At 38.9% G+C, this 14,925-nt stretch overlaps 1 protein-coding gene across 5 annotated transcripts in view; it reads right to left on the reverse strand.

The window, feature by feature from the left end:
* LOC105858327 (cytidine monophosphate-N-acetylneuraminic acid hydroxylase) overlaps positions 1-14,925 on the reverse strand; it is a 91,123-nt gene that overhangs the window by 41,855 nt on the left and 34,343 nt on the right. For all 5 annotated transcript variants that reach the window (XM_076010500.1, XM_076010501.1, XM_012741381.3 and 2 more), the window contains one exon: positions 14,109-14,200. In XM_076010500.1, coding sequence (XP_075866615.1) covers positions 14,109-14,200 — 92 coding nt within the window. The remainder of the gene's footprint in view (positions 1-14,108; positions 14,201-14,925) is intronic.

The raw sequence follows: 14,925 nt of genomic DNA on the forward strand, positions 1-14,925 counted from the left end.
TGTTTTCATATGCTTAACAGCCTTTGGGTCTCTTCTGTAAAATGCTAGTTCATATTCTTTCTTTTTTATTTGGGAATCTCTCAAACTGTCATTATGTCTTTTGATTTTTTTCATGGTGTCCTTCATTAAGCAGAAATCTTTAATGTTGATAAAATCATATTCATCAATATTTTTAATTCTTTATTAATTTTTGGTTGTTGTTGCTCTATGAGGTGTACTTTTGAAGTGTTCTCTGAAGAATCAAGAAGTGCCTCCCCATCTCCAGGGCTCAAAGATATACTCCTATCTTTCTTCTAGTACTTATATAGTCTTACCTTTCACATTGAGGGTATTATTCCATGTGAAGCCTACCTTTAGGCTTCATATAACCTTTATATGAAGTGTTAGACAGGAGTAAAAGCTTTAATTAGTCGTAATGCCTTTTGGTGGGTAATTTAACTACTTTATATAAACAACTCCAAAAATACAGAGATGCTCTTAAGCACAAAGACATTTTTGATGGCAAAAAACACAGAACACTCTGCTCCACAACATCAGAATACACATTCTTCTCTAGTGCATGTGGAATATTCTCTAGCATAGACCATATGTCAGACCATCAAACAAATTTCAATAAATTTTAAATGATCAGAATCATGTAAAGTATGTTCTCTGAACACAATAAAATGAAACTAGATTTCAATAGGAAAAGAAAGTTGGGAAATTCACAAATATGTAGAAATTAAACAATACACATCTAAATAACAAATTGATTACAGACACAATCACAAGACAAATTAGAAAATACTGTGAAACAAGTGAACACTGAAACACAATATGCCAAAACCTATGGAATACAGCTAAAACATTGCTTATATCTATTACAGATATAAACAGAAGTTTATATCTGTAAACTTTCTATATTAAAACAAAAGCAGAAAGATCTCAAATAAAAATCCTAACCCTCCACCTTAAAAAACTAGCAAAATAAGAGCTAATGAAACCCAAAGCAAACAAAAAAGTAATGAAAAATTAGAGCAGAAATAAGTGAAATCAAAAATAGAAAAACGAGAGAAAATCAATAAAAACAAAAGTTGGTTCTTTGAAAAGATCAACAAATTGACAAACTTTTAGTAAGACTGACCAAGAAAAAAAGAAATTACAAATTTACTAAAATCAAGAATGAAAGAAGAGATATTACTATTGATCTGACATAGATAAAAAGGATTATAAGGAAATACTAGGAAAAATTGTACTCCAACAAATTAGATAACCCAGATGAGATGGAAATTCCTAGAAAGACACAAAATAACAAAACTGACCCAAGAAGAAACAGACGAGCAAACATAATAAGTAAAGGGATTAAACTAGCAATCATAAAAATGTCCCACAAAGATAAGTTTTAGGAGTAAATTTGGCAAAAGGTTTAAAGAAGAATTAGTACCAATCCTTCACAAACTTTTCCAGTAAATAAAAGTGGAGGAATCACTTCCCAACTCAAGAAAAGAAACTACAGACTAATATTTCTTAGGAATATAAGTATAAAAATCCTTAACAAAATATTAGCAAATACAATTTAGCAATATAAAAAAGAGTTATACATCATGACCATGTAGAGTTTATGCCAGGTTGGGTCAACATTTGAAAGATGCATGACTGGTTCAATATTAGAAAACCAAGTGATGTAATACATAACATTAACAGAACAAAGAGAAAAAAACACATAATCATCTCAATTGATTCAGAAAAGGCATTTGACAAAAATCTACCACCCTTGGTGTTCACCAGGGTATTTGGGAGCTGTGGGGGTAGACCCACATCTGAGGGATGTGGTGAGCATTGTGGAGGGGAAGGGCATACCTCTAATCCTTGCTAGGGAAAGGCAAAGATATAAAATGTAACCAAAATGTTAAAAAAACAAAAAAAGCAAAACATTTATCAAGTGTCAGGCAGGCGGGAGGGGGAGGAGAGGATGGGTATATACATTCACAATGAGTGCGGTGTGCACTGTCTGGGAGATGGACACGCTTGAAGCTCTGACTCAGAGGGGGAAGCAAGGGCAATGTACGTAACCTTAACATTTGTACCCCCATATTATGTTAAAATAAAAAAAAAAACTACCACCCTTTCATGGTAAAAACACTCAGAAAACTAAGAATAAAAGGGAACTTCCTCAACTTAATCAAGGGCATCTAAGAAAACCCAACAGCTGTTTTTCAGCTAAGAGCAGGAAAAAGACCAGCAGGTCTACTCTTGCCACTTCTACCTGGCTTTAGCCAGGGCAACTAGGCAAGAAAATGAAACAAAAGACTTTAAGACTGGAAAGGAAAAAACAAAACTACATCTATTCACAGATGACATGATCTGGTATACAGGACATCCTAAGGTATCACTGAGAAACTGTTAGACTTAACAAATGAGTTCAGCAAGGTTGCAGGATACATGATCAAATAAAAATATCAATGATATTTCCATACACTATTTTTACATGAAATTTACAAAATTCCATTTATAGTACCATCACAAAGAGTAAAATACTTAGGCATGAATTTAACAAAAGAAATACAAAACTCATATTCTGAGAACTACAAAATATGGTTGAAAGAAATTAAAGACTTAATAAATCAAAAGACATTTCATGTTCATGGATTGAGACTGAGTATCATTAAGATGACAATACTCCCCAAATTACCTACAAATTCAACACACTCTCTATCAAAATTCTAGATGCCTTTGCCCCCCAGAAATGGACAAAGCTGACCCTAAAATTCACAGGGAAATGCAAGGGACCCAGAAGAGCCAAACAATCTTGGAAAAAAAAGTTGGAGGACTCACATCTCCCAATTTGAAAAACTTACTACAAAGCTACGGTAATCAAACAATGTGAGACCAGCATAAGCATAGACATATAAATCAATGGAATAAAACTCAGAGTCCATAAATAAACCCTTACACTTGACCACTTGATTTTCAACAAGGATGCCAAAACAATTCAAGGGGGAAAGAATATTCTTTCAGGAAATGGTGCTGCAATAGCCATATATCCACACACAGAAGAATGAAGTTGGGTCCCTATCTTGCACAATATTCAAAAATTAACTCCAAATGGATCCAAGGCCTTAATGGAAGAGCTAGAACTATAAAACTCTTAAAATAAAACATGGTAATAAATCTTCATAAGCTTAGACAATGGTTTCTTGTGTTTCTTACACTATATATTAATCTCTATATATGTTAATCTAATAATTACATTAAAATACAAGACTTAGATATTCTATGCCATATACTTTCTTAGACACCAGAGGCACAGGATCCAAACAAAAAAGAAATAAGTTAGACTTCATCAAAATGTAAAACTTTTGTGCTTAAAGACATCATCAAGAAAGATGGACAATAACAACTCTTGGTGAGAATGAGGAGAAATAGAAACAATCATTCATTGCTGACGGGATTGTATAGTGCTTTTGAAAATAGTTTGGCAGTTCCTCAAAGTTAAAACACAGTTACCTTATGACCCTGCAGTTCCATTCCTAGGTGTACAACCAAGAGAACTAAAAATATATGTTCACACAAAAGTTTGTACAGGAATATTCACAGGAGAATTAGTCATCATAGCCAAAATGTGGTATATCCTTACAGGGAATATTATTCAGCCATAAAAAAGAACAAAGTAAGCGAAATACTGCTACATGCTACAACATGGATGAACCTTGAAAACATTATGCTAAGTGAAAGAAGACCCACATAAAAGACCACATACTGTATTATTCCAAATATATTATTATTCCAAATGTATTATTCCAAATGTCCAGTAGAGATAAATCCATAAAGACAGACAATAGATTAATGGTTTCCAGGGGCTTGGAGAAAAAGGGAATGAGGAGAGACTTCTAATAGTTATAGAGTTTCTTTTTGGAGTGATAGAAATGTTTTGGAATTAGATAGTGGTAGTAGTTGTACAAAATGTGAATTTTTTAAAAAAACACATTAACTTGCAGTTTTAAAAGGGTGAATTTTATAGTACATGATGGGAACTAAAATAAAATGTTAAGCCCCCCACCAGACTGATGGATCTCCTCCTGGCCAAAGGGACCTCCTCCCCAAAAAACCCCCTTAAAGTTGAGTTGCAGGCCATGAGGAAAAAGACATGTCTAGTTACGCCCAGTCCCTTTTAGAATCATTCTATATAACAATAAAATACAAAATTATTAACCAGCCTGAAGCCATGTAATACAAACATTAAACCACACCTGCACATCATCAATTTATTAACAGATCACTTGAGTCTTGGCGCATGTCTGGTGGTTTGTCTTTGATTAACAGATTTCCTTATCTTAAAACATCCCAAGCCTTTAGACAAAGATTCATTTCTTTAACCAATTGCAAATCAGAGAATCTTTAAACCCATCTATAACCTGTAACCCCCTGCTTGTAGATTTCAATAGGAGAAGAAAGTCCTGCCTTTTTTGGCCAAAGCAATGTATGCTTTCCATGTATTGACTTATCATTTTACATGTAATTCCTGTCTCCCTAAAATGTGTAAAACCAAAGTGTAACCCAACCACGGTGAGACCACTTGCTCAAGGCTTCTTGGGCATGGCTCTCCAGACTGTGGCCAGACATGTTCAGCTCAGAATAAACCTCTTTAAATTATTTTATGGAGTTTGGGTTCTTATCTGCTGACAATGAATTACTTCTCATGAAGAAGAGGAGCAGAAGAAAAAGAAGTGGAGGGTAGAGAGGAGAGAAGGGGGAGGAGGAAGGAGAGAGGAGCGATGACTAGAACAAAACATATCAAAGGAGTTTAGGTGATGGGAGTATAAATGAGATTTCTACTTTTCTGATTTCCAACTTTTTAATTACAGCTGTATATTGTTTTTTATAATGATGATAAAACCAGATACTCATAGCTGATAGATAACATTTCTGGGTGGATCAAGCGCCCCTCCTCTTTCTTAGAATATGGTATGAAATTGCTATAGTATTGGTAGCACTGGAATGAAATGTGAGCTCTGTTAAATTTTCCCCTCCTGGCAGCATTTCCTCACTTGATTAACAGTTGGACATCCCCCAAGTTTGTTATCTCTGTCTCCCTACCAACCAGGTGCGGGCTCTGGCCTTGCCCTTTACCTAGTGGGCAGTTGACAGCAGCCCTTGGTATCAGCTCCCAGCCTTGATCTATTTTTCAATTGATCCAACTTCCTGCTGCAAGAGTAATTCCTCATTCCTGCATCTGCAGTCCCAGTCTCAGGGGATATAGATTACTTGAGGCATACTATGCAAATAAATAATTACACTTTGTGTACCAAGTACCAAGAATTTAACAGGTACTAACTTTATTTACTTTTTTGCAGTCTTTTTAAAATTTCAAAATATTAAGGGAGTAGAAATGTTTTAGGTTACATGGATTGTTTTTGTAATGCTCGAGTCCTGGTTATAGGTGTGCCTGTCACCCAAATAATGTTCACAGTACCCATTAGGTTGTTTTAGTCCCCTTCCCTCCTTCCTGCTCCCTGTTGCCTTCCACTGAGTTTTACTTCCCTCTGTGCACATGTGTACTCATCAGTTAGTTCAAAATTCATACAACAACCCAGTTGTTGTGAGATGCGACCCACAATATTACCTCCAGTACACTGGAGGAAACCAAGGCACAAAGAGATTGAATCATTAGCTCAGCATTCCTGGACTGTGTGTTGGAGCCAAGACCAGCAGAGTCCTGTTGCCTTTATTTACTCTTAACACCTTGCTACGCTGTCTCTCTGCAGGGTTTGTCCAAAAGACTTAAGGGTTTTGATAACAGCCCCTAAGGACCTGTAAATTTCTTGATTATATATTCATAATGTTGATAACCTATTAGTCTTTCACTTACACAAACTGTGTTTATGTCCAAACCTATGATTCTATCTATCTATCTATCTATTTATTTTTGAGACAGGGTCTCCCTCTGTTGCCCCAGCTAGAGTGCAGTGGCATCATCATAGCTCACAGCAACCTCAAACTCCTGGGCTCAAGCGATTCTCCTGCCTCGGTCTTCCAAGTAGCTGGGACTATAGGGGGCGTGCCGCCACACCAAGCTAATTTTTTCTATTTTTTGTAGAGACAGGATCTGGCTGTTGTCCAGGCTGGTCTCAAACTCCTGACCTCAAGTGATCCTCCCACCTCGGCCTGCCAGAGTGCTAGAATTACAGGCACAAGCCATCATACCTGGCCAAGTCCAAACCTATGCTTCTTAACAGTTTTATGCCAAATAAATTTAACAGTGTCTGAATAGCACACATAATCAGCTGCTAGTAACAAGGCAGTCTACAGGGTTCTCAGGCTGGGGCAACAGACTTGGGTGGAGTTTACTGGAGAAAATAGCTAGTGGTCCAGGTGTCCTTTCTCAGAGGTGGAGGGAGGATGAATTTATAGCCACAGCAATTAGTTACTCTCCCCGGAGTAGCATTCTATTTCCTTGGCGTGAATATAAAGGACATCACCTCAATAACTGATGCTTCTGTTCATAGGAAAATTGGGAGAATGCTTGTGCAGGAAATACTTGTTTTAAAAGTCACTTGATGACTCATGCTTGTAGTCCTAGCACTTTGAGAGGCCAAGGCCGGAGGATCACTTGAGGCCAGGAGTTCGAGACTAGCCTGAGCAAGAGCGAGACCCTATATGTACAAAAAATAGAAAAATTAGCTGGGCGTGGTGGCACATGGGGTAGCAGTCCCAGCTACTTGTGAGGCTGAGGCAGAAGGATATCTTGAACCCAGGAGTTTGAGGGTGCAGTGAGCTATAATGATGCCACTGCACTCTAGCTGGGGTGACAGAACAAGACCCTGTCTCAAAAAAAAAAAAAAGTCATTTGGGGCTAGGCATAGTGGCTCATGCCTATAATCCCAGCACTTTGGGAGGCTGAGGCAGGAGGACTGCTTGAGGCCAGGAGTTCAAGACCAGCCTGGGCAACATAGTGAGACTGTCTCTCTACAAAACAATGAGAAAAATTAGCCGGTGTGGTAGTGCAAGCCTGTAGTCTCAGCTACTTAGGAGGCTAAGGCAGGAGGGTTGCCTGAGCCCAGGAGTTTGAGGCTGCAGTGAGCTGGGGTCACACCCTGCACTCTGGACTACAGAGTGAAAACCTGTCTCTAAAAACAGTAATAAAAAGTCATTTGGAGTTGGTCTCAGAAAAACACATAGGTGAAAGTGGTCACACCCACATAACATGGTCATAGTAATTTTAGCCTGAAAAAATGTAAAAGTAGAATATTCAAAGCACACAACCTGGAGGTACAGCCTAGGAAGCCCCCGGCTCAGCTACTTTCACAGGTAACCTAAGGCTGCCCTTGTGTCACCCACATGTGCTTATGCATGTATAATTCTTTATATAATGTTTATAACTTGTTTTGCTTTGTATATCAAAATACTCTTTTCTTATTTTAATTTCTTCAATAGCATCACTTTTAAGACATACCAGATTAATTTCTAATGTTGAATTTACTTCTAATTTTTCGCCTTTTAAACAGTATTGCTGTTGGACATTCTTATAGCTGTATCTTTTGACACACCAGTGATTATTTCCTTGGAATATGGTCTTGGTTGTGGAATTGCTGAGCCAAAGGGTGTACATATTCGTAAGTATGACAGGAAGCCACTGCAGGGCTTCTAATGGGGAGATAATGTGAATTGATTTGGATTTTTAAAGGTCAGAGACTATGAGTGCTGCAAACATAGGGACTAGAGAAAGCAAGGACAGAAGCAGGGAGGCCGGCTGTGAAGGCAAAAGGTGACCATGACCTGGACTTGCATGGAGGGAGTGCAGAGAGAGGGAAGTGGGCTCACAAGGTTTGGCGTAGAGGCAACATGGTTTATTAATGGTTCGGATGGGAGCGTTTAAAGACAGAGAAGACACAAGGACGACTCCCAGGTTTTGTTTAGTCGTGTGACTGTGGTGCCATTCACCGAGGGGGAAGGCTGGAGGAAGAACAGTTTTGAGGATAAGTTGAGGCTGGGCATTATCAGTTCCATTTGGGCTGTAGGCTTGCAATGCCCATTAGAAATTCACATCAAAATGCTGAATAAGCAATTGGATATCAGAGTCTGGAGCTTAGGGATGGAGTCAAAGCTGGAGGTAAAGTTTTTGAAGATATCTTCTGAATAAAGATGCTGTTTAGAGCTGTGGGATTAGATGTGATCACTTACAGCAGCAGTCCCCAACCTTTCTGGCCCCAGGGACCAGTTTCATGGAAGACAATTTTTCCACAGACTGGGGACGTGGGGTGGGGTGCTGCGGGTGGGGCAGGTGTGGGGCGGCAATCAGGTGATGACGCATGGCCCATTTCCTAACAGGCCACTGACTGGTAATGGGCTGTGGCCCGCAGGGTTGGGGACCACAGCCTTAGAGTATCACTTAGAGTTCAGATAAGGAGAATTCAGGGTAGAGTTCAACGACATTCCAACATTCATTCGTCTATCAGGGGATGAGTCAGCAGAGGAGACTGGGAAGAAGTGGCAGTGTGTGGTAGGAATACAAATCAGGAGAGTATGGTAGATAGAATAGTGGCGCCCAGAGATGTCTATGTCCTACCCCTGGGAACTGTGAACAAGCCAGGTTGCATGGCAATGGGGACCAAAGTGGCAGTGAGATTAAGGTTGCTAATCAGGTGGCTGGCTGTAAAATAGGCAAGTTATCCTGGATTATCTGGGCAGCCCAATGTAATCATTAGGGCCTTAACAGTAGCAGAAAGAGGCAGAAGAGGGACAAAAGGAGGGAGATGTGATGACAGAAGAATGATCAGAGAAATGCAATGCTGCCGGCTCTGAGAATGGAAAAAGGGAGTCTCTGTAAGCTGGAGAGGAACAGGAAACTTCTTCTCCCCTGAGCCTTCAAAAAGGAACAATGCAGCCTTGCCAACACTGTAATTTGAGCCTGTGTTGGATTTCTGACCTACAGAACTGTAAGAGAATAAATTTATATTGTTTTTCACCATGCTAGTTTGTGACAGGAGCAAACAGAAACGAATGCAGAGAGTCTGGTTTCCCAGATGCCAAGAAAAGAAGGTATACCAAGAAGGGCCGCTGTGCTGTACGCTGCTGGGAGTTTGAGTAAGATGACAATGGAAAAGTGACTGCTGATTTAGCCTCTTGGAGAGCACTGGTGACCCAGCAGGAGCAACTCTCATGGAGTGGTGGCAACAGAAGCTCAAGTGAGAGAGAATAGGAAGTGAAGGAGCAGACGGTGAGTGTAGACACCTGTTTCAAAGGGTTTGGCTGTGTAAAGTGTTAGAGAAATGGGAGCACACCTTAAGAGGAGCGGGAGGTCTAGTAAGGGCTTATATGAACACTAGAGCGTGGGCGTGGAGGGGCTGTGGGTGTGGTGTGTGTGTTCACACGTGCACGCTAGTAAACAACGACAAAATGAATGATGCGGGAGGGAGAGGGGCAATTGCAGGAATGAAGTCCTTGAGCAGGTGTGAGGCAATGGGATCCAGTGTGCGGGGGGGCAGGGCTAGCCCTAGGAGCAAGGTCAGTTTGTCCATTGTAACAGGAGGCCAGGGAGACTGCCCAGTCACAGAGGCATGTGGGTCGATAAATGTGATAAGAAAATGACTTCATTGCTGACTTTCCATCACCACATTGTAGGGTCAGTGTGAGGGTAAAATGAAATAATTCATACAAAATATTTAACACTGTATCTGGCACACACTTAATAAAATGCTGGATTTGGTCTTAATTCCTAGACTAGCATTCAAGACGCTCTTTGCAACATACATGTGCAGTCTTGTGTCTTGCTACTTCAATCTGCATGCCCTGCACTCCAGCCAACTAAACTACGCATTTGGCCACATAGCACATTGCCCAAGCTGTTCCCTCTCGCAGGAATGCCCTTCTTTCTCTTCTCTGCCTCTTGAAACTCTGCCCGTATTTCAAAACCCAATACAAATGCCATCTGTGGCATGAGGTTTTCTGTGATTCCCTCAATGGATTAAATCTATTTTTTAAATTCCTATACCAGTCATTCTGACACACAGTGTGTCTATCATACTGTCAAGTGGCTGTCCCTTTTAAGGATTGTCACGAGTAACTTGCTACACTAATAACTATATTTTACTAAGTTAGAACAGAGACAAGTTTACGTCCTGGTCCCTATGACAAAGGCTTTTTATTCATATTGCTATAGGCTTTCTAGAGTAAAAGAGAGCAGAGCAGAGGCGGAGCCAGCGATACTGAGAATAGAACAGAAACTCTAGCTTCTTAGCCATGCCAGAAAGAGCCATCTATGAAGTGCTTTGCTTCTCCACCAAAATTGCGACATTTCATCAATAGTTGAGAGGCTCGTGCACATGAACATAGGCTATTTTGTGTATCTTCACAGATAAAATATCAGAGCCACTATTCTACAGTACACTGTATCTCTCTTAAGAAACTTATCATAACATCCCTTGTTATTTACACATTTGTGTTAGCCACCACTTCATGTCAAAGTCATCTCATTTATACAGACTCTATCTTATCCATCTTTATATCTCTTAATACCCTGCGTGTTTGCACATGGTAAGATTTCAATAAATATTTGCCAAGAAAATGAATGAATGCATGAAGGGATATTTTGACACAAAATTACAGCTACACAGTAGGAGTAAGTTTCAGTGTTCTCCACAGCAGGGTGACTATAATTTATAATAACTTATTGTATATATTCAAATAGCTAGAAGAGAGAGGATTTTGAATGTTTAAAAAAATGATAAATGGCCAGCTGTGGTGGCTCATGCCTGTAATCCTAGCACTCTGGGAGGCTGAGGCGGGCTGATTGACCTCGACCCAACTTTTTTTTGCAGCCCTTTTGGGAAAGCACTGAGGATGACTCCAGGATCACGCTCTCTCACTCACAGCCCACATCACATTCTAGGAAACACTCGCCTGTTCTTAGCCCCAAGAAACATTAGGAGTGCTAGGGCAGGGAGATCCTAACACAACCAACCACCTCTCCTTCAGCTTGTCTGTCATAGCTACCTGGCCAAACTTTCAACCCTGAGATTTCTGAGAGGAGAGTCAAATATAAACCCACTGTGTCCTTCTACCTTGGAGAACACCTTTCAGACTCTCCAGGTAGTCCACCTAAAGGGGTGGCTTAAGGTAAGGGACAGGCATCCCTCAGAACTTGCCCTTTTTAGTGAACGTGGACTTCAGTATAGCTTTGCAAAGAAATCCTCCGAAGTTGTTATATTTTGATCTTCTCTACTCTTTTATGCTCCTGACAAAGGTGAGGAGCTTAAGAATGATCTACTAGTTCTCAGCCTCTTGCTTTGTAAATCCTGGTCTAGGACTTCAATTTGGAATAGGTATCTGTTGTTCTGCAACCTAAACTTCCATTTCGCCATCCTGTTGCAAGGTATCACATGTGTTGTATATTTAGTATTTTCCATTTTTACATATAACCCAATTTCCCCAGGCCTCCCCAGATTGGGAATATAAAATAAAGTTTCAGTCTATTTTTATGCCCAAATTATGATGGCAAGAGCCCCAACTGTTTTAATGACAAGTAATTAGCACATTTTTAAGTGTCCTCAAGATATTTTTGGGAGTTCCCCAAAAGAGTGCCACGCACATGCCCACCATCCAGTCTGTCACTGCCTGGTGTCTGCTCTCTCCTTCCTTTCCTACTCTGGCTTGGAAGTTTCACATTCTCTGCCTACAGATTTGAGGAGTGTCGGATCATTGCTGGGTTCCAGGGGGAGATGGAGGAAATGGCCTCCTCAATTTCATGCCACATGTGGTCACCAGGACTCTGACATGGTTCTTTTTTGCCAGAGATGAACTTTTGGCTATCTCCTACTTCCCATGAATTCTCCAAATTTCTCCTTTAAAAATAGTTCCATTATTTTTCCAACTGCACTTTTCTGAGCTTGGGTGGTTCAGCCCAGTCTAAGGCCAGACAACGCCCATCCCTAACTCCTCACAAACCAAAACTCCATGGCCTAATTTTCTTTCTTTTTCTCTTGTGTGTCCTGGCACAAAACAGGAACCTCTCTGCATGTTAAAGGATGGAAGGGAAAGGGGCATACAAGTCTCACTAGTAACTTCTGGACCAACGTTCACTGGCTAGTCCAATATTATCTTTCTTTTACTTTCTAAATTCAAGAGCCATTCAGAAAAAAGCAAAAAGCAAATAGGACAGTATATACAGTCTGCTACTAAAGGAGAGGAGATTGTAAGTATGTACAGGTTTATAAGTGCAAAGAATGTCTCCAGAAAGACCCACAAGAAAGTAATTAACAACAGTGGCTGCTCCCAGGGTGGGAACTTTGTGACTGGGCATCAGAGATGGAGAGAAGACTTACTTGCCACTGTACTTCATTTTGTACCTTTGGAATATTTTACATGTGCATGTATTCCGTATTTAAAATGAATTTTAAAGAATACTAGTAAAAATACTTTAAAGTTCACATATACACACATACACACAAACTCTGTATCCCATAAAGGATGTACCCTTTTATTACTTATTTACTAAGAGTTATTATAAAGTGTTGCTAACATTTACCAAATGACAGTTATGCATATGTTGAAATAAACATGATTTTTCTCCTTAAAAAAAAAACAAAGGGATATTTTGTAGAATTCCTCTGTTTAGGTTTTACTGTTAATTATGGTCTTCAAAAGGTTTGTAGAAAATGCATATTATGAAAAAACTACACAAGAGTTTCTTCTTTTTTTTTTTTTGCATTAAAACAAACTCATACTTCAACCAGAAGTACTTATGGCAAATAAAAGGGGAAAAAAAGAAAAGAAAAATGTATAAAATAAATAAAATAAACTTGTATTAACTTGTTATAACATGTCTGAAGAGGATATAGTTTTAGGCACTAAGAAGGATAAGATATCAGTTTGAAAGGAACCTCTATCAGAGCAAAAGAATTCTTTTAAAATTGAAGCAAGAACAAATATCAAATTTATGGTAAGCTTGGGTAGAAGAATGGTAAAATCATTGATGCTTTATAAAAAGTTTATGGGACAATGCCCCCAAAGAAACCAGCAATTTACAAATAGATAACTCATTTTAAATGACAAGACAATGTTGAAGATGAAGCCTGCAGCAGCAGACCATCTATATCAATTTGCAGGGGAAAATATTCATCTGATTCATGCCCTAAAAGATTAACAGCACAACAATAGCAAACACCACAGACATCTCGATTGGTTCAGCTTATACCATTCTGACCAAAAAATAAAAGTTTAGCAAACTTTCCACTTCATAGGTGACAAAGTCATTGTGCTCAGATCAGCTACAGACAAGAGCAGAGCTTTCAATGGGAATTTTAAACAAGTGGCACCAAGATCCTGAAGCATTTCTTTTAAGAACTGTAACAGGAATTAAAACGTGGCTTTACTAGTAAGATCCTAAAGACAAAGCACAAGCAAAGTAGTGGCTACCAAGAGGAGGAAGTGGTCCAGTCAAAGCAAAAGTGGACTGGTCAAGAGCAAAGGTCATGGCAACAGTTTTCTAGGGTGCTCAAGGCATTTTGCTTGTTGACTTTCTAGAGGACCAAAGAATGATAACATTTGCCCATTATGAGAGTGTTTTGAGAAAGTTAGCCAAAGCTTTAACAGAAAAATGCCCAGGAAAGCTTCACCAGAGAGTCCTTCTCCACAACAATGCTTCTGCTCTTTCCTCTCATGACACAATGACAATTTGGCAAGAGTTTCTATGGGAAATCATTAGTCATCTACTTTACAGTCCTGATTTGGCTTCTTCTGACTTCTTTTTGTCTCCTAATCTTAAACACTAAGGGGCATCCATTTATCTTCAGTTAATAATGTAAAAAAACCACAACACTACATTGAGATGGATAAAATTCCCAGGACCATCAGTTCTTTAGGGATGGACTCAACAGCTGGTATCATTGCTTTAAAAAGCATCTCAACTGTGATGAAGCTTACATTGAGAAAGAAAGCTTATATTTTTAATTTTTATCTTTTAATTCCATTTTTCCATGAACATTTTGAAACATCCTCACATTTAAAAAGAGATCTAATAGTTTAAAACCAGAATATATCCAAAGCTTCAAGTGAGATTGGAAATAAGTTGAAAAGAAGAACCCCAATAACAATAATAACAGAATACATTAATCAATGTTGATGGTATTTACCCAGTTCATCTTGACAGAAGCTTTCTGGAGGATTGATATACTTCATGGTGCTCACATCTAATTTCCAGTTGTGCTTTGTGCATTTAACAGACCTAGATGAAAAATTATATTTAGGTTTATGAAATGGTGAAAATAAAAATCCTGAATAGGCTTAGATGCATTATTTTATGATAAAATTAAATTATGATGAAATTCGTTGGTTGAACACAAAATACACAAAAGAAAAACTATTAATAGCTAATACTCGAATATCCAAGGACTAATCATCAATAAGTGATTTTAAAAAGTGAAGATAGAATCCATGTCACAAAATGACACGTTAGAGATCAGTAGAGACACAGAATAAAGTGATCTTGAGAAATGGCTCTCTTATGAAAGCTACACTAGATGAGATCCCATTAGAGCCAACACAAGGGAAGAATGTCAAAGCAAATACATTGTCTGTGATTTACAATAACTCTACAACCCTTTACCCCTAGAAGAGTGTCAACTACAATTTTGGTATGTCAAAGATTCCCTTATAGTTTAAGATTTCAGACCAGAATTGCAAGATAAACTACAGGGAGCCTGGTTAAATTTGAATTTCAGATAAACAACAAATGATTGTTAAATATATTTCACACAATATTTGAGACATACTTATTCTGAAAATGTGTTGTTTGCCTGTAATTTAAATTTAACTGAGTGTCCTGTACTTTCATTGCACTCCAGCAACCCTGTTTCAGAATGAGAACCAGACTGAACAAATGGATTGCTCTTTCCCCCACATTTCTTACCAGAACTTCCAGACTGAACAAATGGAATGCTCTTTCCCCCA

This window comes from Microcebus murinus, chromosome 15 (genome assembly GCF_040939455.1).
Source record: "Microcebus murinus isolate Inina chromosome 15, M.murinus_Inina_mat1.0, whole genome shotgun sequence".
Taxonomy (NCBI): Eukaryota; Metazoa; Chordata; class Mammalia; order Primates; family Cheirogaleidae; genus Microcebus; species Microcebus murinus.